The sequence below is a fragment of the Arachis ipaensis genome, chromosome B2 (genome assembly GCF_059453495.1).
Source record: "Arachis ipaensis isolate K30076 ecotype BB chromosome B2, ASM5945349v1, whole genome shotgun sequence".
Taxonomy (NCBI): domain Eukaryota; kingdom Viridiplantae; phylum Streptophyta; class Magnoliopsida; order Fabales; family Fabaceae; genus Arachis; species Arachis ipaensis.
This window is the reverse complement of record NC_142437.1, coordinates 20985759-21012729: the sequence shown is the minus strand read 5'-3', so window position 1 is coordinate 21012729 and position 26971 is coordinate 20985759. Positions and strand designations below refer to the sequence as shown.

General features: G+C 33.7%; 2 protein-coding genes across 4 annotated transcripts; one reads left to right on the top strand and one right to left on the bottom strand.

The window, feature by feature from the left end:
* Window positions 1-6343: 6343 nt before the first annotated feature.
* Window positions 6344-6676, bottom strand: LOC148573226 (uncharacterized). Its single transcript, XM_088504986.1, has one exon. It carries the CDS (start codon window positions 6653-6655, stop codon window positions 6344-6346), a length of 312 nt encoding a protein of 103 aa, XP_088361112.1. The 5' UTR covers window positions 6656-6676.
* Window positions 6677-11134: 4458 nt separating this feature from the next.
* On the top strand, window positions 11135-26263 carry LOC107624998 (uncharacterized). Of its 3 annotated transcripts, none has more exons than XM_088504985.1 (19): window positions 11135-11379; window positions 12201-12531; window positions 12783-12935; window positions 13106-13189; window positions 13508-13567; window positions 14154-14198; window positions 15441-15640; window positions 16739-17209; window positions 17885-18011; window positions 18089-18286; window positions 20485-20574; window positions 20915-20977; window positions 22347-22421; window positions 22519-22569; window positions 22978-23055; window positions 23882-24016; window positions 24353-24460; window positions 25042-25107; window positions 26053-26263. In XM_088504985.1, exons 1-19 carry the CDS (start codon window positions 11372-11374, stop codon window positions 26053-26055), a joined length of 2346 nt encoding a protein of 781 aa, XP_088361111.1. In that variant the 5' UTR covers window positions 11135-11371; the 3' UTR covers window positions 26056-26263. The 3 variants fall into 3 exon arrangements, with proteins under 3 accessions (XP_088361111.1, XP_016182988.1, XP_088361110.1); XM_016327502.3 differs by having other exon boundaries at window positions 25601-26263; XM_088504984.1 differs by lacking the exon at window positions 26053-26263 and adding an exon at window positions 25661-25883.
* The last annotated feature ends 708 nt before the right edge of the window (window positions 26264-26971 follow it).

Below are 26971 nucleotides of genomic sequence, written 5' to 3'. Positions count from 1 at the left end.
AATCAGGGACACTACACAGTTAAGCATTCAAGTTTAATTCAACAATATAAACAACCAAAATCAACAGGCTAAACCTAAAAGAAATAAAATTTAAGAAAAAATATATGAAATAGAGTTAAATTAGGGGAGAAACAGTAGCTAGAAACTTAAATCAGGGGCATTTGACCTGCATAACTCAAGACTTAGGAGCTCCAATCACAAGCCCCAATTAGTGAGTGTCTGAAGCAGAAGTAGAGACCGACTGGATGGTTGAGACGGAGTCCTGAAGCAGAGCAAAGGTAGGAGAACTTGAGAAAAGGTACGACAAAGACGACGGCCGCCAAGCTCCACGAAGAAGCTGCGAGGTGGAGTGGGGGGCTAGGGCTACACGCAATTATGAAGGAAGAAGATTGGAGAAGGGGATGGGGGCGCATTGGCTCCACGGACGAAGAGAAGCCCCTGCGTGCGATGGATGGCGGCAATGCCTCGACGGACGGACGAACCGATGAGGAGAGGCTAGGGTTCTCAGACCTTGGTTCTGAGTTTTGGAGAAGGGGAGAGAAGGGGCTTGGCTCACTACTGAAATAAAATGAAGTGATTTCTCTTTCTTTAGTGGGGGAGGGGCCAAAACAAAATTTGCTGCGCTCAACAAACCCATCGACTTAACCGCTGCAATCTTTTAATTTGGCGGTGGTTATGTAAACTGACGCTAAATGGCTACCGCAATCCTCTGCTTATTTTATAGTGAATAAAGGTACTGATTAAATAGATTTTGGGTTGAGTCTACTCTTTAAAAGAGGAGTCGTATCTGCTTCCCAAATTAAGATTGTGATATAAACTTAATCAGACACATCCTGTTGAAATTATCAAAAGATAAAGTGAAACAATAATAATAATAACAAGTCAACAACAAAACCAATAATAATAAATTAAGAATTTTTATTATAATTCAATTAAATAGTCATAACTCTCTCTGTATTTATATATTGACTTTTTGAAATTATTAATATAATTTTTAATAATCATATATGATTAAAAATAATTTAAACTAAATTATAAAATAATTATCTCTTAATAATATTATAGTTCATCTTATAATAACAAATAAATCTCAATATTTAATAAAAGAAACTTATTTATTTATCAAACAATACATATTATAATAACAACTACTTATTTGATATATGATAATTAGTTGAATTGTGATCACACTATTATTCCAATGTTACACAAATAGTTTTTTGGCAAAGTTTTGGTGTTGCCCTTAGATATATTGATGAAAACACTTAAAATTAAACTTCTATCAGTTTGAGTAATATTTTATGTAGAGAAATGTTAGAAAACTATTAAAATTTATTAGTTTTGGCCAATGTTCTGAAAATCGGACCGAATTGGCCGATCGAACCGATCGAACCGAGAACCAGCGATATATATGGTTCGGTCCGCTACTAATAACCGCTCATTTTCAAACTGCTATAAAACCAGTGAACTGGCTGAAAATCGGCCGATTGAACCGAACCAGTAACCGGCCGGTTCTTATTAAACGGTGCCGTTTTCTTTTTTCTTTTTTTTTTAAAAAGACACCCATAGTTCAGCCTCACTCACTATTCACTAACCGTCTCACCCCCATCCCCTAATACAACCCCCCCCCTTTTCGTGAATCACTGTGACCCTCTGAACTCTGAAGCAAACCCAAACCCTAGGTTCTCCCTGCAACGGATCTGCCGTAGTGTCGCGTCGTCCGTGCTGTCAGCGCCTCCGCGGCTTCCTCCTTCCAGCTGTGCCGAGCCCAGGCCCTCTCTTGTAGCTCGGTGTCTTCCTTCCCCCTTGTTCCCGTCCTCCGTGGCTTCTCTGTTCGAGGCTTGGAGTAGCTCGCCGCCGTGTTGCCGCTGGCGTCGTCTCCCCAGTCGCCATCCGTGTCTCCGTCGAAGGTTAGTGGTATTGCTTTCACTTCTTTCGTTCTTCTCTTCCTTTTATGCTCTGTTTGCTGATTTTGTGATGCTGCTCTTTTTTTAATTCCAGAAATTTTTGTTGAAATTTTCTTGCTGTTACTAAAAATGGAAATCAAATCATTACTGGAATTTTTTTTTAGGGATTAGGGATTACTTGTTGCGATTTTGTAATATTTGTTGAAATTTCAGGTTTAGTATGATTAGGGATTACTTGCTGCTGATGAAATTTCAAGTTTAGTGTAATTATGGATTACTTGTTACTGTTTTGTAATGTTTGTTGTTGAATGCTAAAAATAGAAATCAAATCAAATGTTGTTTTATATTTTCAAATGGCTGTTGTTAACTTTTGTGTAGAAAGATGTTGATCGTTCCAAGGTTTCAAAGTCCCTTTCTGTACCTGGGAGAAATTTTGTTATTGTAAGATCCATCTCCTTTTCTACCCATAGTGAACATGATCAGCAAGATACAAATGATGATATGTTCCCTCTAAGGCCTCACTAAAGTCATATATATTTTATGTACTTCCAGTTTCGTAGTCCTACTTTCTATTTTTAAATTCACAGTGAAGAAATCTAATCCATTTTCCAAGCTTTACATTTCAAGCAAAAAATGGGTTGTGTTTATTATTCCACCTAGTGTTGTGGTTCCCCGTTCCTGTCATCATTCTTTTATGGGTTAGAAATTATGAATTATCTCAATTAGTTGCTAGTGTTTGAAAATATTATATGTTGATAATAGACAAAATGACTGCCACTTTTATGAGTACGAGTATATTACACTGTTGGGATATTTTACTTAGTTCCTGAGTGCTTGTCTTGTTAGTAACATTTTAGTTAGAGTGCCATTTTATTAGTTTATTGTCACTTTAAATCTTCTACAAAATAGTTTAACACACTAAAACAAGTTTTTCATGTTGGCATTTAATATTTAAATATTTCTTTTTACTATTTAACTTTTGAATTTGTAGTTTGATAAGATCATATGGATTTGGTTGATAATATTTCATGTAGTATTTTAAATTTAGAAGATATTTTAAGTTTTATATTAGACTATAATTATATTTTAGGATGTTTATTTATAATTTATTTATTATTATATTCTAAAACAGTTTTTCTGATTGAACCACCGATTGAACCAGTTAGACCAATAAACCAATAAACCAGTAACTAGAGCAGTTTGATGACCGGTCCGATTTTCTAAACCTTAGTGTTGGCTATTATTTAATTTTTTTAGTCTAATAATTTAATAATATATTTTATCTCATATTTTTAAATATTAATAATTAACTAATAACTAAAAACATGCAATAAATTCTGATAGTTCCTAGCATTTCTCTTTTTAGGCATTAATATAAGTGGTGTTATTAGATAAGGATGATAAGTTTTCCTACATATAACCAATTAGGTACTACTTAATTATGATTCGATTTTATTTCTATTTCAAAGAAAAATGTTGCATTCATCTACGTTTTCAATCAAATCTTAAACTAATTAATATATAACCCTTTAAACAGTTGGTTGATTGGTTCCTTGAAATTAACACATTAAAGCAACAACAGTTGCACCTAAAATGAAGTTGTTGGGAAATAAATAAATAAATAAAAATAAAAATAAAAAATATAGCAAGTAATCCAACCAAGGGAATAAAGCAAGAGAATATAATATATATTGGGCAGCTAGGGGACCTTTATTTTAATTTGTACACAAACAATTGCCTCATCTTGGGATAATGTTTGCATTGCATTAACAATGAGGATAATGTTTGCACCTAAAATGCATGAAAGAATAATGATGAAATATTGTGTCTATTAAACTTTTATTTAGTTTAGTAGTTATCTTAACACATCTATTCTTAATATATAAAAGTAGGTACATAGATTTACTCATATTACTTCTAAGTTATTTCTCTTTTTCTACTAATGCCATATCAGCACCATTGCTTATTTGGCAAAATTTTAGAATCCACCACTCAAATCTTGCCAAATCAACTTTTATTTTCAAATAAAAAAAACACAAAAAATAACTAAAAAACACAATAAAAGCTAACAACTTAACTTTTTCCAAATCAATCCTTATTTCTAAAACAACAAAAACACAAATTAACATTTACCCCAAAAAAAACTCTAAAAACCAAAGAGCTTATTACCGTTGTCATACTTCTCGAAACCCTCTTCCTCTTTGCACCTCTCCGTACCAAGATCCTATTTCCTCCATCCTCTTCTGGTCCCATGAGCCATTGTTTTTTCCTCAAAACAAATTGTCCATCACGATGTCCATCTCCAGTGAAGCCGCATTGCATAAATTGCAGAATCAGGGCAAACTCCATTCCTCCTGTTGCGGTTTTTCTGTCGGAGCTCGATTCTGGGTTTCAGACTAACGTCACCATTTGGCGCCGCCAACGTAGAAAATTTGTCCTAGATATCTTCCTAAAGATTTTCAACTTTGTCGTTTACTCTTCTCATTCTATTGTTCAATATCATTTTTAATGGCCCTATTTATTTGTTATAAATAATAATATTTTAATTATGAACTCATTGCAAGTAGCACAGGTTTATGTATTCCTCTTTTTTAAACGGTTTTGTCCAACACTTACAACCAAAATTAGGTCTACCCACATTACTTCTAAGTTATTTCTCTTCTTCTACTAACGTCATGTCAACACCATTGCTTATTTGGCAAAAGTTTAGAATTCACCACTCAAATCTTGCCAAATCTATCTGTCTATCTATCTATTTATCTATTTATCTATCTATTTATCTATTTATAATATATAAAAGCTGATACCAACTCTCTCCACAATGAGCTTAAGCCATCTTTTCTTTGCTAATGATGCCACATCAGCAATTCTAATGACTTGGCAAAAGATGAAAATCAACCAATCACTATTTAGTAAAATAAAGTGTTTTTAAAAAATTAAAACAAAAAACTCTTATCTATTATTATTCAATTGAAACATCAAGTACTAATTAAATGCAATGAACATACATTAAAAGTGCCATAATAATAATAATAATTATAAAAAATTTCAGTTACAAATATTCAAATTTTACAACTTATACATATTAAGACTCTTACTATTCTTCATTTCTTAATTTCTCATACTAATTGTAAAAGATTTCTTAAATTTAATATAACATTTTTATTTACAAACAAACAAAAAACGTAAGAAAAAGACAAAGTGTAGCAATTAATGCAAAACAAAAAATGAAAATGCAGTTTTATATAACTCTAATATAAATAACCTATGTCTTTTTTAAAAATAAATAAATTCAAAATCTATTTATAATATGTTCTCTAACATATTTTTAATATAACATTTATTAAAATACACTATATAGTATAAATAATCTATCTCTCCGTGAAATCACATCAACCAATCACTATTTAGTAAAATATTTAAAAAAATTAAAACAAAAAATTCTTATCTATTATTATTATTCAAGTACTAATTAAATGCAATAAACATACATTAAAAGTATCATAGTAATAATTATTATAAAAAATTTCAGTTACAAATATTCAAATTCTACAACTTATACATATTAAGACTCTTACTACTCTTCATTTCTTAATCTCTCATACTAATTGTCAAAAATTTCTTAAATTTAATTTAACATTTTTATATGTTTTTCATTCTCATTCATTCATTTTTTTAATTATTTAAAAAAAACGCAAAAAAAAAGACAAAGTGTAGCAATTAATGCAAATCAAAAAATAAAATAAAAATAAAAATACAGTTTTATATAACTCTAATATAAATAATTTATGTCTTTTTAAAAAAAAAATTCAAAATCTATTTATAATATGTTCTCTAAAATATCTTTAATATAACATTTATTAAAATCTATTTATAATATAAGTAATCTACCTCTCCGCGCATTGCGCGGGTCTCACTCTAATAAATATAAAGATATAAAGAAACAATTACAAAAGCAATTTTGAGATAAAATCGATTGCAATATATAAAATGATACCTATCAAATGTAGTACGTGGATGTGTTTCCTCGTCTAAGTGTTCAGTTGGAAGGAGATAATTAGCATCAAGAATTCAAGATGATAGATCATATAATAATAAGAAAATATGTGTGCACTTCTAGTTTCCTCCTAAAGAAGAAAAGCTACGTCAATTGCGGCCTAATGCAGATGCTACCGTCCACAATTTGAAACTATTCCAAAAGTTAATTGAGGTTCAAACATGATGATCAAAGAACTAATCAAAATATATATGCCTTGGTTCAAAGCAAAAGAAAAGAAAAAGATGTTTTTGAACAAACATTATCTAGTTTAAATCAATTTACAATTAAGCAATTTAACAAAGTATGTTACCACCACTTGACTATGGAATAACAAGATGTAAATCAACTATTATTAATCATCATAATAATAATCACTCAAGAAAACAAAGAAAAAAGATCAACAAACTTTAGATGGGACATGATGAATTGAAGGAGGACCATCATCAAAGTTGAGCCAATAGCTATGAAGATCATAGGTATAGTTTGGAGTATCATTGCTCCTTTTCCACCGGAGAGCTTGCTTCAATTTACTCTTCAACTTGATAAAAACCTGCCTCAGAATGCTTGAAGATAAAGGGTAACATCGTCTTTTCACATTATTATTGCCAAGTGTCACTGAAGAGCTAATAACTTTGCTGTTGGGTTTTCTATGAAACATCAACACCTGATGTGGCCTTTGAAAGCTATAGAGCCTTGTTTGAATTTTCATTCTTCTTCAGTTTACTACCACTCTTCTCTTATTAGCTTGTGTTTGTGTTTGTGTGTAAGTGAAAATTTGTAATTGCTAAAACAAATGCAGCATCACGAGGAATAGGACTACATGAGAAACATAATTAATGGAAGCAAGAAATGAAAGGTGAGTTTTCAAAGCTACACCGAATATTTGATATGCTCACTTTATGAGAAAAACATGATCATGATGAATAGTTTCGTCAAACTTTAGTTTAATAGTTTGATATTCGGATACGAGGTGGGCCAAGGGGCTTGTCAGATCATTGCCCTATAGTAGTGGAAGACAACAAGCAGAGGGGAAATCCAAGGCCGTTCCGCAGTCTTGATTCATGGTTTACACATGAGGGGTTCCTTAGCATGGTTAGAGAAGAATGGAGAGCTTTGGGGGAGATCCAATTCACAGAAAAACTGAAGGCGTTGACTACTCCACTAGGAAAATGGCATAAGGAAAATTTTGGCGAGATGGACAAAAAGATTACAAGGTTTGAGGAAGAAATCAAGAGGATTGATGATATGGTCAGCAATGGAGTGTATGATGACACGATGGAGGCTAGAAGAAGAGCGTTGGTTACTTCTTGTGAGCAATGGTATGTAAGGAAGGAGGTACACTGGAAACAGATGTCTCGGTCACGACATGCGAAGGAGATGGACAAAAATACAAGATACTTCCACAACATAGCTTCAGCAAGAAGGCGTAATAATAGGATTGATGCTCTGGTAGTAAATGGCAGAACAGTCAGGAATCAAGCGAGAATCAAGATAGCTGTCAGAGAGTTCTACAAGAAATTATATCATCAGGAAGCTTCGCCTATGATGGGTTTTAGAGATGGTCTGGTCAGTAAGATAGATGAGGAAGATGCTGTGACGTTAGAGATGATGCCGTCGGCTCAGGAGGTTAGAGAGGCTGTGTGGGATTGTGAATCATCTAAGGCGCCAGGTTGTGATGGCTACAACATGAATTTCATCAAAAGATGCTGGGGAGAGATTGGGTCTGAATTCACGACCGCAGTGATGGAATTTTTTCAGACATCTAGGCTATCGACAGACAACAATATAACTTGGGTGGCGCTGGCACCGAAGTTTGTGGGGGCGAAGGAGATCAAAGACTTGAGGCCTATTAGTATGGTCGGGTGTGTTTACAAGGTTATCTCGAAGGTACTAGTTAGGAGGATGGGATCGGTGATGCCAGGTTTAGTAGGGGAGACTCAGAGTGCATTTGTTAAGGGAAGAAAGATACATGATGGGGCACTTATCGCGTGTGAAACAGTTACATGGCTCAAACAGAGGAAAAAGAGGGCAGCAATTATCAAGTTAGATTTTCAGAAAGCATATGACAGGGTCAAATGGAGCTTTGTGGACATTGTGCTGTACAAGATGGGGTTTGGGAAAAAATGGAGAGAGTGGGTAATGGAGTGCGTGTCCACTGCATCTATATCGGTTCTGATAAATGGTTCGCCGACAAAATCCTTCAAAATGGAAAGAGGCTTGAGACAAGGCGACCCACTTTCTCCCTTCTTATTTGTTCTAGTTGTAGATGTGCTTCATCGTATGGTGGGGGAGGCAATCAGGAACGATCGTATCTCACCGTTGCTGGTGGGCAGGGATAGTATAGAGTTGTCTCACCTCCAGTTTGTGGATGATACTATTCTGTTCTGCCCACCAGAAGAAGAGACTATCAGAAATTATAAGCGATTGCTGCGAGCTTTTGAGTTGATGTCAGGCCTCAGTATTAACTTCGATAAATCCAGTTTGATTCCAATTAATTGTGAAGAGCAGTGGGTCCAGCGTATGTGTAACCTGCTGGGGTGCAGGCAGAAAAGTCTCCTAGTTAAATACCTAGGAGTCCCTCTAGGAGCAAACCCGAGGTTAGTGAAGACTTGGAAGCCTATTATAGACAGAGTGGAGGAGAAACTCAGTCTGTGGAAAGCTCAGGTACTAACCAAAGCTGGAAAATTGGTGTTGATCAAGTCAGTCCTAAATAGTCTACCAATATATTATCTGAGTTTGTTCAAGATGCCGAAAGCTGTTGCTGAGAAATTAATCACATTGCAGAGAAGGTTTCTGTGGAGTAAGGAAGATGGTGGGCATGGTGTGGCTTTAGTTAGATGGGAAATGGTGCAGGCTCCTAAGAAACTCGGCGGCTTGGGAGTTGGTGATGCTATGATTCGCAATACAGCTCTGTTGTTTAAGTGGTGGTGGCGGTTTGCTAAGGAAGAATGCCCGCTGTGGAAAAAGGTGGTATGTTCGTGTAATAATCTGAATCCCAATGAACTTCTGTTAACTCAAGTGCTACCTAGGAAAGGAGGGCCATGGAAAGACGTTTGCCAGCTTCAATTCATGAATGACCATGTAAGGGAAAAGATGGTTACGGGCCTATCCATGGAGATTGGTGATGGGAGACGGACTCGATTTTGGGAGGATGTTTGGTTACTGTGTGGATCTCTAGAGAATCGGTTCCCGAGGCTTTTCTCTATCTCAAACCAATGTGGATCTGTGATTGGAGATTGTGGGTTTTGGGATGGGTTAGAGTGGATTTGGAACTTCCAATGGAGGCGAGAGCTTTTTCAATGGGAATTGGAGCTTCTGAATCAATTACATGAGGCTTTGAGACCTGTGAACTTAATACATAGCAGAGAGGATAGAGTGGTGTGGAAATATGATAGGCGAGGTATTTTTTCAACTAACTCATTTGTGCAGGTGTTGCAGGAGGAGATGCTTCCAGAGGGGATAACCAGTTACAGCTTCACCAAAACTATTTGGAAAGGTTTGGTTCCACCAAGAGTGGAGCTATTTACTTGGTTTGTGTTGATAGGCAGGGTGAATACAAAGGATAGATTGAGTCGGTTTGGCATTATTAGACAGGAAGATAACGTATGTGTTTTATGCAATAATGATGTGGAATGGGTACATCACTTGTTTCTAGGCTGTGCATTTACTTGGCAGGTGTGGAGTGCTTGGAAATCAGGACTTGGATACCAATGGTCTTGTCCGGGTACGATGAAAGAGCATTTTCTAAGTTGGACAGAGGAACCAAGGAGTACGGAGGCTCGAAAGCAGCGACTAAGGTGTTTTAGCGCAATTATTTGGAATATTTGGTTGGAAAGGAATAGGCGGATCTTCCAGAATCAAAGCAAAGATGTTGCACAAGTTATCCACATGTCTGCGACTAGCATTAATGAACGGAAAGGTGTTGATTCCCTGGGTTGTTGATGGCTATGCCGAAGATGACACCGGGACCTATTATGTTACTGTTTGCAGTAGGCTTGTGGTGGTTTTCTAGTTCTTTTAGTAGGTTTATGGTGTATTGCTAGTTCTTTTTGCTCCACTTTATTGTGTTGAGCTCTTGTTTTCAAAAAAGAAAAAAAATAGTTTGATACTTTTCCTCGATAATAATAATAATAGTTTATATATATATATATATATATATATATATATATATATATATATATATATATATATAGGCGGAACTTAAAACAAAATTTTGGGGGCCAGATAGAAAATAATTGTCAAAATATTTTTGATATTGACCTCATTTAAGATAAAGTTGTCTAATCTCATCTCTCTGGTTTGGGTGATATCGCCAAATTTAAAGCCGTTTTTCAAGATGTCGTTCCAAAAAGTTAAGGTTAAAGTCATCAGATGTAACTTTTTGAACTTTTGAAGGTTATATCTCACTTTCTTCGTGATTCATTAAAGTAGAAGAACTATCTACAGGTGTTGATATTATAAAAGTTATATGTTCTCCTTCTTAAATATTAGCCTTCCTCTTAAAAAATGTATCAATTTTTTATTTTTTATTATTATTTTATATAAAATTTGAATATATATCCTATAAAATATATAAAGAAGAAGTTAGAAGGACAAATATTAAAATTTATAATATTTATTGAATTTTTTTATCAATTTATACAAATACAATAATATTAATACTTATTGAATATTCTATTATTTGTTATCATATCAAAAATTAAATTAAATAAATATTAAAATATAAAATAATATTAAATTAAATAAATAAAAAATATTTAATTTTTTATATTTGAACTTAAAGATAGAGAATGCTGTTTATTAAATTTATTAGATAATTTAAGTCATAGTAAAGTATTTAAGTCAATTGAACTATTTTTTATCTTTTAAAAAAAATACTACTAAATTTTTTATAAAAAATTTGGGGGATCATGAGCCCTTGTCTGAACTAAACTCTACCAAAATATATATATAATGGTGACATAAAAAGGATTATTACACAACTTTTTTAAATCTCTTTCGATTTATATAATTCAAAAAAAATATTTTTTGTGCTTTTCAAAATTTAGATCCAAATATTTTTGTTAATTTAATAATTTATTATCTCAACTAATTTTGTTTTGATTATTTTTATATATATCTAATAAATAAAAAGTAAACTAATAAGTAATTGAGTGTTTATTAATATACTAACAATAATAATGGCCCCAACAACATGGTGAAAAGATTGAAGACTGTTTTGTGATGGAACATCAAAATAGGGTGTGATCATCAAGTGCTTTTTTGAAGACAATGTAGATCATCATTAAAAAACTTCCGTTATGGTTTACTCAAAGATTTTGGTTGCCTTTGCCTCCGTTCATGGCTACCTGAACTTCCTTTTTTTCTCCACCAATTTTATCTCTATAATTCTTTATGTTCCTATTGTTATTTCCATTCTTCGGCTATGTCTAGGTGAGCATAAAATTTCCTAAATTTCTTATTTTCTATGAGATTTTTTCATGTTCTAATTTCAGCTATGCATTTGTTCAATTCAATCTTTTTTGTTCTTCGGCGTTTCTGATTTTCGTTTTTCTAAATTCCATTTTTTAGAATTTTCCCTGAGCTTTTCTTTTTTTCCTGTTTGATTGTTTTTTTTCTTTTCTCGTTTCGGGATGCTTCAATTTATTTTTTCCCCTGAGCTTTTATATGTATCGTCCAATTTTTTGCTTTCACTTTTCATTCTCTTTTGCATTTTTTAGCTTGTTTAATATAGTAAGATTGTCTAGCGTTGAAGAAGCTGAGTTTGACATAAAGATGACGTTGTTTTGGTCAAGAATTTTTTTTTCTTAATTAAGATATTAGAAATATTTAAGCTTCTTTGTTGATAACAAGTTTTTACGTGAGAGATTTTGCAGCTTTGTGTGTGAGGCATATGGTTTAAAAATGGAAAATTATTCATGGGGGTGGTGGCCCCACAGCATATGCTAGCTTCAATTTTTTATTTGCTTTTGGTATTCAGTTGGTGGCTTGTTACCATTACTAATCAGAAAAATTGTTAATTGCTCTTTTGGAGAGTGATAGTAGAAGATTTTGGTGAATTCTAGGTATACTTGTTTATAACCATCTCACTACGCATTTCTTTGTTGATTTATGTTGCTGTTTGATTTGCATGCTGAATTCAGAATGTATCTGATATATTTTAAGCTTTGATTCCGGTGGATTTTGAGATTCATTGAAGTTATGTTGCTTGCTAGAGAATTTAACTTGTTTGAGTCATTATTTATCGGATTTAGGAAGGAACAAGTAGGTGGCATGGCAAAGGAGGAAGACTCGGGTAGCCCTTCATTTTTTATGCAGACAAAGGAGGATGTGGCTAAAGCTGTCGCTACTGCTATGAATTCTCCAAGGCCGTCTGTAATGTATCCATCAAAAGATAATCCTCGGGGAAGTGGGATTGGAAGTAGAAGTGGAAGTAGTAGTCAACTTCAAAGGCTGCAGTATCAAGTTACAAAAATGATAAAAGGATTTTCGCGGCCTTCTGATGTTAAAAATATGAATTATAATCCCGAAATTCTAACGAGTCAGAAACGTCAGTGGGCTACAAACTTACAGTTGCAGTACATGGTAAAATCTTCTGATTAAATGCATTCCTTTTGATTTTGGTTATATACTATAAAGTGTAAAGTATAAACTTTAAATTATAAAGAAACTTAAGCTGCTTGTGAATAATGTAGGATTATTAGCTGTTGATTTTGAATGCTCTCTTTTCTTTGTTCTGTTTTAGAAGATTTGCTCTACTGCTCTAATTTCACTCGCTAACTTGTTCCCGGTTTATTCTCATACACTGATATGTTTTATCAAATATGAGTTCATAGGACCATAGATCTTGGAAGGAGCCAACGAAACTGTTTGAAAGCATGGTGGTTTGCGGACTTAATCCTAATAGTGATATCCAGGCACTGCAAAGTCAATATCTTTTTAGGAAGTGTGGAGGTCAATTTCGTGTAGAACCCAACATTGAACCTCAGGTTTTGATCTTTGGTTATAGATACTAGATTAATATTATTACTTCCATCGCAATACTCTTACCATTGCTAGCACTTTTTTTTTTCGATTATTTTTTTAATTGCTATTATAATGCTCTGACCACAGTGAATTTCTTTGACCACTAACTGTATATTCCCTTTTCCCCCTCCAGGTCTTATTTGTTTACCCTCCAGAGAAACAGTTGCCACTTAGAGACAAGGATCTTCTCTCTTTTTGCTTCCCCGGTGGCGTGGAGGTTAGGTGTATGCATGATGAATATATTTATATTTTTTTGTGTCATTTTAGTTTCACCACTATTATTATTTCTAGTTTCAATACATCATCATCATTAATGTTGTTCAGCTATAGATTATCTCTAGTATTGTGAGTTATTATGATCCAACATAAGAAAAAAGTTTAGCTTTTGAAGTGATATACTTTCAATTTGATCACATGAAAAACTTCCTTCAATTCATTTATACTGTCTAATCTCAGATTAATTTATTTTCAAGTTGAATAACTTGTGCAGAGATTTTACTTGGTTGTTATTTGTGTCTTGTTAATGTGATTTTAGGTTCATGGTATTGAGAAAAGTCCCTCCTTGAGTGAGTTGAATGAAATTCTTTATGGGCAGGTATTTATGCTTCCATTAGTATGATGCAAATAATTTTCATTGTTGATATTGGACTTACCCTCTTCTGTTTTACATGTCTGATCAATTGTTAACAAACACTAAAATGATATATCTATGTTTGTCAATTTTGTTTCCTTCTGTCTACAACTTCATTCGACATCAATATATATTATAATAAAGTTGGAAACTAAGGTAGGCTTATTTTGGTAATGATACTTATTTCTTAAAATGCTGAAATTAAGGTGTCCTACTTGCAGGGCTTTTAACTCAAAAGATATTAACTATGCCATCTAACTATAACTTGGCATTTTAGGCTTGTTAATCATTTATTCTTGTGCTTTTGTAATTGCTTTCAGTAAATCTTGTCATTCTAAGGGGTTGTAATTATGTGTAATAGACAAAAGATACTTAAATCATTCTTATATCTCTTTTCCCATTTTAATAACCATGCCAAAGCATTTTTTTTAAATTAAAATCTGGTTTAACTGTAATGTTGTAACACCAATTTATCTGAATAATTTGGAGGGATGTCTAAGATTTTTAAATCCTGATACCCAGTGGTGTGTTTGTACATTGATTATTACAGGAACATATTAAACAGCGGGATCTGTCATTTGTATTTAGGTTACAGGTAATGACTTTGAATTTTAATGTCTTTTGTTTACATTTTCTTATATTTTCTTCTTTTATTTTCTTTGGAAGGTTATTTAAAAGGAGTTCTTAGCAAGGTTATTGAATCGCAATTCACATTTCACAAATCGAATTGCCAAGCTAAATATTGCAAATCATAAGATTAAAAAGCACAATGTAAGATTACATGATATATACAAATATCATTAACAAAATAGCATTCTAGAATAAGAAGTTATAAAATGATTAGAGAAATGATATTTGTACTATTCTTTGCGTATACTTCTCTCGTGTATTTTCCTTTTATGGTATGAAAAAGAAAATCTTTTTATCTTATTTCACTTCTTATCCACCATTCATAATACCAAAAGTGAATGGTGTATGAGAGTGGTTTACACAAAAGTGGTGTATATAACATTCCTCAAACCATTAACATAAAGTCATTATCAAAGTCATGTACAAACTCCAAAACACAAAATCATCACCAATAAAAATCTCACAAAAGACACATCTTATATAAGTAGAATCTACCATATAGAAGCTAACAAAGAAGCACAGAAGAAGAGAGTTGCATGCTCTTGATTAGTGCTTGGTAGATATTTTGATTTTTAAATCCTTCGTCTAAATTGTACAGTCTGGTGTATTGATTTCTTTTTTTTATTGAAAAACCCCTTAAACAAAGAATTCGAATGCACTGCTTGTGCATACTTAAGTATTATTTTATAATATTATTCTGAGAAAAACAGAAGTAAGACACATTGTTTAGAAGGAGTTATGAAAAGAAAACACAAGGAAACTGTGTGAAGTTATCATTGGTCATCTTGACCTATTTTTGCAACCTGCAAAACTGGAATGGCAGCACTGTATGAAATTGTTGTTGCAACTGCCATTCACTATTCCGGCTCGTATTCTGTGATTCCTACCTCGAGTTGACCAATTTTGAAGCAACTTCGATTCATATAATGAATTTGAATTGCGATTGTATGATTCGTATCGACTCGTGCAATTCATGGTATGGAATCACACAATTCAATAATAGTGATTCTTAGACCATATTTTTTCTTTCGACCAAATAAACTATGCCTTAGGGCCCAATGGTTGTGTATTTGTTTAATTGGTTCTCAAGTGTGAATGTGAATATTTAATAGCTTCACCATCTTTTGTATGTCCCCCATATTCCGTTTTATATTGTGCTCATTCAAGTACTCACAATTGTTTTTTTGTACTATTATAAACTTCATAGGGTGCTGATAATTCAACACTTTATGGGTGTTGCGTGTTAGTTGAAGAATTAGTGCAAAAGCCCTCTGGACTGCTCTCCCTGATTTCTCATAAGCAGCCGTCTAGCTTATCTCTTAAACGCTATTTATTGAGTACAAAGAGATGTTACTGCATTCTCTCAAGGCTCCCATTTTTCGAGTTGCATTTTGGCATCTTGAACAGGTAGGTGTTCCTAATAATCCCAAGTTCCCTTTATTGGTTATGGGAGAATTGTAGAGGATATTTATGATTTGATTTTCACCTACTTTATTACGTTTTTGGAAGGATGCTTCTGTTCCTTGAACCAAAGCATAAAAAGTGTCTAGCGACTATCTCTAGTCTTATGAAACTTGATGCTAGATTTTTTTTTTGTATGATCTGTGAAATTGAATTATGTCTTTGTGATCAGTTAAATAATTTGAAAAGGAAATGTTTTTCAAATGGAGACAGACAGTACCAATGTAAGCATTTAGTTAAACTAATGAATTATAAAGGTAGAGCTGTTGAAGCAACAATTCAAAGACAAATGAAACCAATGTACTTGGGCTGAAAATACATATCTCAGTTTCGGTTGCTGATGGATAAAATTGGTTAATTGATGGCCAATCACTAGGTGATGCAAACAATATATTGTTTGTCTAATTTATCAGCTTAATCTATTGTGCAAACGACTAGATTATAGACTCTTGTCTCTTGTATTTCTTTCATCTTTCATGGTAGATATAAAACTAATCACATGCCTAATTTATCAGCTTAAACTTCTAAAATATAGTGGATCAAAAAATTATATTGAAGAGCCTTCATGGCTAAGTGCTCTAGAGTTTGATCCTCCACCCATTCCTCTGAGTAAAAAGTGGGCCCGTGCATTGCCCGCACCTGTAGCTTGAGGTTTCTTGCATTGTTAGATAGTGGTTCTTTATTCATTCATATTCATATATGCCAAAGATTAAACCTACAGAAGGTTATCCTTTCCCTTACATTTCAGAGGCATATTGAGTAATGATTCTTCTTTCTATCGTTTACATAAATGGTATTTTATATAGCTTAGTGGCCTTGATAGTTTTGTGTAAGCGATCCCACTTTATTGCATAAGGCATAACTATCATCTTATTCTTGGTACTTTGGTTATTTGGGTATTTAGACACACTTATTTGAATTAGCTATATTTTATTAGCACGTATTCTGATGAATTATACTTGGAGTTATCTGCATTCTGACTTATTGGCTTTGATATGTTTTTATGCTTTTGGTGTGCATCTTATTATGCTCATTGTCCTGTAGCATTTTCATGCAAGAACGGCTAGACAGGTTGACAAAAAGTGTTGGAGATTTAAATTTAGAGTTTGATGATTGTTATGAAGAAACAAACTCAGAGGGACGTTCAGAGTGTGTATTGGTAAATGAAAGACCATTAGATGATACTGATGGAAATCCAACTGTTTCTCAATCAACCTTAGGAAATTCCTTACCTGCGAAATTTGAGGGTTACAGCAATCCTCCTGAGCAACAAATGGTAAATGTGAAGCTGGACACATTGAAGTATAGAGTCAATAATGAAAATTCCATGCCAGTTGGTCCTGAAACACACAGAAAAACTTTGAAAGAAGAATCAATCCCTGCTCATTTTGAGGATAGTGATGTGTATGGAGATGCTTTTGTGACAAACAAGCTTTCAGAAGATAAGCGTTTACCAAATGCTATTCTTCCACTCCTGCGTAATGGCCAGTATGAAAGCTCTGAATCATCCTGCAGGTATTTAAAATTGTGATTGTCCCATCCATTTTTGTCCATATTTGTACGATCTCAGCATAAAATAATAAAGTTTACTATTCACTTGACTCCTGTCATTGATTTTTTCCCCTCCTGTAGCCAGATCTAGAAGCATAAACAAGTTCTTTTGATGAACCTGTTATATGTTGACTTTGCTATTTTTTCCTCGTCTATTTAAATAATTCTTTCTGTTTTTGCTCAATTCTCCTTAAGTGTCTTGTGGATATGCCAAGAGAGTGTGCTTCGACTATCCTCGCCTCCCTTATGCTCTGATCCTCACACGATGAAATTCTCTCCATCTCCTTAGTTTTACTTTCTAGCCTTTGACATTTGGTTATGTTCGAGACTAACATTATGGATATTCCATTTATTTCCATTGTGCTCTCATTACCCTTCTGCGTTGATTCTTTGCTTACACTCATTTCCAGTAGTTTACCTCTTAATTATAGGGTTCTATTACACATTTATCTTCTAGTTATCTTCTACTAAGCTGTTGTCCTTTTCATTCTTACTGGTGCTTCTAGAACAACATGCCCTGCCTTATGCTGTTTCTGGAATTTCATCTTATCAAGATTGCAGTTTTTTGTGATTTGTTTGATACTTTAATGTCCATTTCTTGTAAGTGACGCATCTTAAAACTTTGATCTGCTTATGCAGCTTTCAAAGTTCACCGTGTGAAGATAGGAATTTCAGGAGTGATCCTGATGATACTGAGACAGAAGATGCATCTATCTCGGGCCAAGATGATTTAAATGACCTTCATGATATTCTTGAATGGGCCAAGGTTTGTAGAGTGGAATGTTCCTTTTCTAGTCTTTTGTAATGGTCTTTTTTAGTTGATGTTATTTTATCAATCTGCAGGCAAATAAATGTGCTCCACTACAGATTATTAGTGAATACTATTGTTTAGGTTGCCCTGCAAGGGGTTCAACAGTTAGATTTCATCCGTTGGAGCACCTGCATCCTGTGGAATATCACCGATCACATGAGATAGTTCTAAACCTTGCTGGTTCAATTGTTGATTTGAAGTCTTGCAGTTTAGCTCGGGAATTAGCTGAGGTATGTTGTGATAATCTTGCTAGGATTTGAGTACAACAACAACAACCGCCACCAAGCCTTGTTCCACTAGGTGGGTTGGCTACATGGATTAAACGATGCCATTGAGCTTTATCATGTATCATGTCTACAGAGAGACCGTTTACATGTAGATCTCGTTTGACCACCTCATGGATGGTCTTCCTAGGTCTTTTTCTACCTTTCACCCATTGTCCATCTTCCATCTCATCCACCCTCCTGGCTGGGTGCTCTGTCGGTCTTCTTCTCACACGTCAAAATTGCCTGAGACGCGATTCTACTATCTTTTCCACAATAGGTGTTACTCCAACTCTCTCTCTCTCTCTCTCTCTCTCTCTCTCTCTCTCTCTCTCTCTCTTATATTTTCGTTCTTTATTCTATCCAATCGCGTATGACTACTCATCCATCACAACATCTTTATCTCTACCACACTTAACTTATGTTCGTACTCTCTTTTGGCCACCCAATACTCTGTACCATAAAGCATAGTCGGTCTGGTAGCAGTGCGATAGAATTTACCTTTAAGTTTTAGAGACATTTTTTTGTCATATATAAAACCAGACGCACTCCGTTATTTTTTTGACCAACCTGCTTAGATCCTATGATTTACATCCTGTTCAATCTCTCCATTATTCTGTATGATGCACCCAAGATACTTAAAACTTTTAACTTTTTGTAGGATATTTTCTTCAATCTTCACCTCTGTATTAGGATTTTTCCTTTGACGGCCGAACTTACATTTCATATATCCCGATTTGCTACGGCTTATGCGCAGACCATACACTTCTAAAGCTTCTCTTCATAAATTTAACTTATTATTTAGATCTTTTCTTTACTCTCCCATAAGGAGGATATCATCGTCAGAAAACATGCACAATGACATAGACTCTGGGATATCTGTGACTATTTCTAAAACTAATGTGAAAATGTATGGACTTAGAGATGATCCCTAGTGTAATCATATACTAATAGGAAATTCCTTTGCACATCACCTTGAGTTTTAACACTAGTTGTAGCCCCCATCATACATGTCTTTAATTGCACGAATATATGCGATCCTTACTCTCTTCCTTTCCAAAACCTTCCATAAAACCTCTCTTGGCATCTTATCGCACGCTTTTTCCAAATCAATAAACATCATATGTAGATCTCTTTTATTACTACAATATCTCTCCATCATCCTTCTTAACAAGTATGTAACTTTAGTGGTAGATTTGTCTGACATAAAATCAAATTGGTTCTCTGTTACTTGTGTTTCTTGTCTCAGCCTCCATTCTATCACTCTTTCCCATAATTTCACGGTATGGTTCATAAGCTTGATTCCTCTATAGTTTTTCCAACTTAGTATATCCCCCTTATTCTTGTAGATAGGTACCAAGGTGCACTTTTTCCACTTATCTAACATCTTCTTTGACCTTAAAATCTCATTAAAAAGTTTGTTTAACCATATGATGTCTTTCTCTCCAAGGCCCTCCCAAACTTCAATCGGAATATTATCGGGTCTTACTACCCTGATATTTTTCATCTGCTTTAGAGCATTTTTTACCTTGAAGTCTCGAATTCTTCGATAGTAGTTGAAGTTTTGATCTTCTTCCCTCGTGCATAACCGATCAAGACCGGAAGAGTCTTCTGTCCTTCATTAAATAATTCATAAAAGTAGCTCTTCTATCTTTCATTAATATTCTCATCTTGAGCAAAAACCTCTCCGTCTTTATCCTTTATGCACTTAACCTGATCCAAGTCTCTTGTTCTTATTTCACGGCTCTTTGTGATTCTATATATACTTTTTTCTCCTTCCTTCGTTCCTAAAGACTGGTAGACACCTCATATGTTTTTGTTCTTGCTTCACTTACAGCCACTTTTGTCTCTTTCTTAGCCACCTTATATTTTCCTCAACTATCTGCATTGCATTGCAGCACAAAGATCACTTTGGGTAATATTCTGATAATTGTATGGTCGTGGGCAAAACAAGTTTTGATGAGTGTTGGAGCAATGATATGGTTTGTTGTCAAGTAACCTTGAGTTATGGGTTCAAACCCTATAAACAGCCTTTCCACTTGTGGATTATGGCTGTGCACATATGCTCTCCTGTGACTTGAGTTTAGGTTGGAGTCTTGTGTATAGAGAAACCATCTTTGTGCTCATCATAAATATATTACTAAACTGTTGTTTGCTCCTTTCAGGCACATCGCTCTCTTTTCGCCGAGGAGGAGGCAGCTGCATTATCTATATGGGCTGTTGCATGTATATGTGGTACCTTGAGACTTGAAAATGTAAGTTGTGTTTTGGCATAATGTTTTGCAAATACATGCTCAATTGCAAATGTAGTTAATGTAGGTTCATGCCTGATTGCAAAACCTGTAAATTGCGGACATATATGACTCCATTAATAACTATTTCTTCATGATTCAAAGAAAAGACCCAGTATTAATTATTGATTGTTCACTTCAAATTTTTCCAAAATTGAGGGAAATTATGCACTGAAGTTAAACTGGTTGCTGCACTTCTTTTCCCTCTCGCCCCCACCCCCGTTTTCCAAAGGTGAAATGTAACACTTCTGTAATCCTTGCTTGGGAGTTTTAAACACTAAATAATTGTCTTTTGATTTTACAGGTGTTAACATTCTTTGCAGGAGCACTACTAGAGAAACAGATAGCTGTTGTCTGTTCCAATTTGGTACATCACGTTATCTTGTGCCTTAAAGATAATCTTTCTGACAATGTTTGGGCAAATGTTTTTGGGTGCTTGGTTATATACAATTTGTGCTTCAGATACAATATATCCCTTGATCCATAGTTCCTTGCTCTATTAGTAAAAGTAGTAGGGATATTTGATTTGTTTTCCATCCTCTGTTAGCATTATACTTTGATTTTCTTTTCTTTTTGTCTCTGTTGATGTGTTCATGCATGTTTCATCAATTATGTTGCTGCTTGTTTTAGTACAACTCATGTTAATTCTTAACGATCTTAAAACTGTTCTTATTCTTCAATTTTACAAATCAGTAACTGTTACAATTTACGATTAGATATGGATGCACACATAGCTTGATACCGAATATTCTTTTTGCTGTTTTGGAAAATTTAGGGGTGTTTGGTTTTGGAAAATATTTTCTATTTTGTTTTCTATTTTCATTTTTGGTTCTCCAAGGTTTGAGAACATGTTTGTTTTGTTGTTTTCCGCTTTCGCTTCTTTTGCACTTAGCTTCTTGCTTCATCCACCGTTTCCTATTTCCACACTACCGTACTTCACAAACATACAATAAAGCCATCGCTTCCACATAGCCCAATTATGACACAACAACTTTCTCATCTCAACCACTAGTTGATCAACCAAATTTCATCATCCTTCCTCCTTTCAATCATGTCATAGTGTAGTCTATGGCTTCCTCTTGTTGATCATGGCCATTGATTTACGAACTAGTTATATCAATTCACTAATTATATCAGATGGGAGTCAACCATCAATTAAGCGAATGGAGAATCTGACTGGTAACACCGAATAGGGGAGGAAGATATCTGGTGGTTATATGACCAATCATAACGAGAAGCAATGTCTTTGAACTCAGTAATGCATGTTGTCAATGTTGATTTGTTGACAAAACTTCAACCTCGACATGGAAGGATTCGACTTTTATGGCTACTTATGGTGTGCAACGGAAGCATGAGGTTCGTCATTGCAGCAACATATCCGATGAAACCTCTTCAGCCAGGTGTTGTTGCCGGTGTGAGATTGTGTTATAGATCGGGACAGAAAGAACAAAATTGTTTGAAAATGCAAGTTGTCACTGCTGCAAAGTGAAAACATGGAAAACACCTTTTTATAGTTTTCATAATTTTCTAAAGTTTTGGGTTTTCTCTCTGAAATTGAAAATGAAAATGGATAACCAAAATGTTTTCTAAACCACTTTTCTATATTTTTTGGAAAATGAAAACAACAAACAGCTAAACCAAACAACCGTTTTGTTTCCTAAAATTCGTGCATCTCTTGAATCGTTGATACTTTCTAATAGAGATTGACAGAAACATTTTACATCTCCGATGACCAGGGAATCTTATCTGCTTCAGTTTTGTCGGTTATTCCCCTAATCCGACCCTTTCGATGGCAAAGCTTGCTAATGCCGGTTTGATTTCTTTCCCTTTTCTTAGTTAAAGTGAATATTGATAGTGGCATGTTTATTCATTTTCACCTTACCATTTGATAATGATATTTTCTTCCAGGTTTTACCAAATGACATGCTTGAATTTTTGGACGCACCTGTCCCTTTTGTAGTGAGTATTCTATTTATGCTTGCTTTTAAGGGAAATATCTAATTTTTTTATAATTTATTATTATTATTATTATTATTATTATTATTATTATTATTATTATTATTATTATTATTATTATTATTGTGGTGGGCTGGTATTTGTATTTTGGATTCATTTATTAATTAAATCTCCATGATCTTTGCTTGGGTTGCTCTTAGGCTTTCCTATTCATATGATTGCTAGATACCATATTGAATACATTACTTTGGAATACACATTGAATATTATATTATCCTTAAGAAATTGGAATATAACCTAGAATTTGTTACTAGAGCAACTACTTTTAAATTTGGTTCCAATTTGTTGTTGTATTGACATTTGGTGATATCGTTTCTGGAATGTAACTGGCTACAACATTTGATTCTCTAGGTTGGTGTCAGGAACAAGACCAATGAAGTTCAGTCAAAATTAACCAGTACTATTCTGATTGATGCCAATAGAAACCAGGTGTGTAATTTTTCTTTAGATCTTGCAATGCTGATAGAAACTGATTCTTTCCCTCCTCATCAATTTAGTATTACAATGTTCTGGTTTTGTGATGTATGCTTTAGTATATTAGGTGTGATAAGGCATTCCTTCGTCTTAATTTTTTTAGGGAGTTAATTAGGCATGGGTTGGCAGTGTTCTAGATTTAACTCTTTGAAGCCTTGGATTGAAATGGCCCAAGATAAATTTATCACTAGTTAGTATATTTTATTAGATAAACTGTTTTTTTTTTTTTTTGGTACATTTTACAGCACTTAGCTAAGTGAGTAGTTACTTTAGATGGTTTATATACCTCATATTGATGGGCATTTTTAGTTGATTTCTCTGTTATTTGAGATTTTTGTATAAGAATATCATGTTCTTGCTTTTGTATTGTGTTACCTCCTATAGTAATATTTCTTTCTACCATTTGAAAAAAAAAGGAAACTTTGGGGATCAATTCCTTTTAATATAGGTATATAATAATGGTGCTATCCAAATTTATTGGTTTATGATTCTTAATATCAATCCCAATATCAATCCCAGTATCATATAAAAAAAGTTGAGTAATACCTTTAGCATTTTGAAGAAGTAATTGATTAAGTAGTTGTAATTAGTTTTTACGAGAAGCTTTTTCCATGAGAGTGCTGGCTGCATTTAATCTTGGCCGTAAAATAAATGGTGCTCAGCTTCTATTATTATTTGCTTCATCCTCTTTAACTTCTAGTTTAGCAGTGACAATATATTGAGTTGTAGAAAGGCACAACACATGGTTTCTTATCAAAGTGATATTTTGTTTTTCCTATAGGTAAGGTCTCCGACAATACCTCAACTTCCAAGACAGAAAGAGTTAATGTCTTCTTTACGTCCTTATCATGCAACTCTTGTGGGAGAAAGTTACTTGGGTAGGAAAAGGCCAGTGTATGAATGCACAGAAGTCCAGGTATGCCCTTAATAATTATATTCTCATTTGCATTATTTTTTATCATATTGTTTATTTATTTCCTTTATTTAGTCTCTATTGCCTGTTCTTTCTCCATTTGTGGTAATTATTATATTGAATATTCAAATGTTACCATGATGAAAGAGCAATGTTTTGAAGAATAAGTTATTTAGCTTCCTGATAATTCATGATTATGTTAATTCAAAATTCCAAGTAGTCTGCAAGATTTGTACAATATTTGATATTTTCATGTTAATGACTTTATCAAACATGTTTGTTGTATTCTCTCTCTCTCTCTCTCTCTCTCTCTCTCTCATTTTATTTTATTCTACTCAGGTTGAAGCTGCCAAGGGATTCTTGTCAGTACTAAGATCTTACTTGGATTCCCTTTGCTGTAACCTCCGTTCTCACACCATAACCAATGTACAATCAAATGATGACAAGGTTTGTGTTTTTTTCTTTTGATCTACATCAGTTAAATTCTTTCAACGCATCCATGATCATTTTTTTAACCAAAGATTTACTTGGTATGCACAATATGGAGGGAAAAAGGAATCAGATAAATAGTTAGTCCTTGTTATGGAGTTGTTTGTTAATGATGATTAATTGTGTATTTATTTGTTAATGGGTCCAAATCATTGTGTTACTAAGTTGGTTTTCACTTATAATTCTTCCTTAAAGTTGGTTTCCTAACCCTAACTTTAACACTATTCTGTTGAATATTTTCAACCTTACATAGAACATTTTCAACTTCGGTTATGTAATCAATGTTAGTCCAACAAGTCTTCGCCAAGTCATCTTTGTCTCATGGCTTTGCCTTTTGTTGAAGGAAAACATTATAAGAGTAAGTTTAACATTGAAGTTCGATGAACAAAATTAAATATAAAAAAATTAAGACAAGTAATGAAAATTCAATAATTCTAATTTTAAGTCATCATGAATTCAGAGGTGCAATCAGTTATGAAGGTTGTCTTCTATGGAAAATAGCATGTATTGTTTAGGAACTAACATGTTTGTATCTTCAGGTATCCTTGCTTTTGAAGGAGAGCTTCATTGACTCATTCCCGAACCGTGATCGGGCTTTCATGAAGGTTCGCTCCCTTAATTTTATATCTTGTTAATTATCCAAACAGATTTAACTTTCATTTGAATGATCTGCATTGACTAGCAAAATTTATCCGACTTCCTGCTAGTTCGTCCCTGTTCACAGAATCTATATTAATATGTAAATAAGATCACTAAGTCATGTAAGAAGTTTTTTTGTCTAAACTGAGAGAAGGAAGTTGGTTACAAAGATGCACTAATAATCATTGTAGAAGCTAAGCATGATCACAGTTACAGTGTTGTATGAGAATCGTTGTTGCAATTGAACTTGTTTGTTGGTTGGTTTTCATGGATGAACTCTATAAAATTGCACATAAAACTCATCCATGAAAAATTTCCCTGCATTTTCACTCCGTGAAGCTGCCTTCTTTGTCACTTAGATGATAAATTTCTTTGTATACAAAGCTTTTTGTGAGTTGGCAATTATTTTCAGACAAGCTAATGCAGTTAATTCCTCCTTTGTTGCCTTGCACTAAACAGCTTTTCGTCGATACACAGCTCTTTTCCATGCATACCGATCTTGTTCTCTCCTTTTTCCAGAAGGAGTAGGGCTGAAATGCAAGACACTGTTGAGAATATATCATTGCCTTGCCAAGCTTGAACACAAGTACAATGTTGTATAATTTTTCCCTAAATTAAACACGGGCAAAAATGTCCTCTCTCACCTACCGTCCATTTTGTCCTCTTTAGGCCTTAATGTAGCACCTGTATATAATTAGTTTAATGATAGATCCAATCATAATAAGTGCTATAGGGTTTTATTCTATGTAAATGGCATTTTTTTAACACGCCATAAGCAAAAAGATTTGATTTATCTTCAGGAAAGTTAACATTTGGAGTTTGAGGTTTGGAAGTTGTTGTAAATAGCTTAATGTAATGCTGAGTGTGCTCTGTTAGGTTTCATAGCCCACATGCAAAATGTGGTTTTTCAGTGATGCAGAGCCTTTGGAGGAATCATGAATGAGGCGAGACTACAAATTTAAAATGGCTGCTAAGAAGGCTTTAAGAATACTGAGGTTCTCTGTTGTGTTTAGTGGATTAGTACGCTTTTTTATTTTATTTATTTTTATTCTTTTTTTTTTCGTTGACAAGGAAGTTTGTTCACTGTAAATCTATAATAGTAAATTTTCTCTTTTGGTCCAATTGGTTTTTTCAGGGACGGTTTTGAAGCTTCCCTTATTCTTGTCCAAATGGCTTTTAGTGCTGTTATATTATCTAGTGGATTTCGACCAAAAACTATAAAATAAATAACCAGGGGATTGATATATCGATCCACATCGTTTTTAGTTTTCAAAATAAGGTTTTCTACATATTTATTTTGAACTAAAAAATTGAAAATATTTTATTGGTTTATAGTTGACTAATACATCAAACTATTTAACATTCTATCCATTTTTGTATAAACGCATGCAACATAAAGCAAGATAATTGTATTAAGGAAATTTAAATTTATACAAAAATATACGTTCATTAAAAATCAGTTATCATATTAGTTACTATATATTTGTAGTCTATGATGTATTTTATATGAGTAATTGAATTAGTGACTGATTTTTTGTGTACACTTAGTATGATATTCACTTTGATATCATTTATAACCATGTTCTTGGGAAAGTTGTTGCTAATTTTGGTGACATAGGTTTTGATAATGCTGATTAGAATATAGATCGATAGAGATGTAGAACAAGTTAGTTACACTAGAGAATCGTTGAAAGGTAATTCCAAAAATGAAGTTGGAAAAGTAAATTGTTCAATATAGGTTCTTTTTTGAAAAGGTTTACAATGATATTTGTTGCTAGTGCAACAATGGGTGCTCTTTAGGGGATATAAGGAGGGTAATATGTAGAGAGA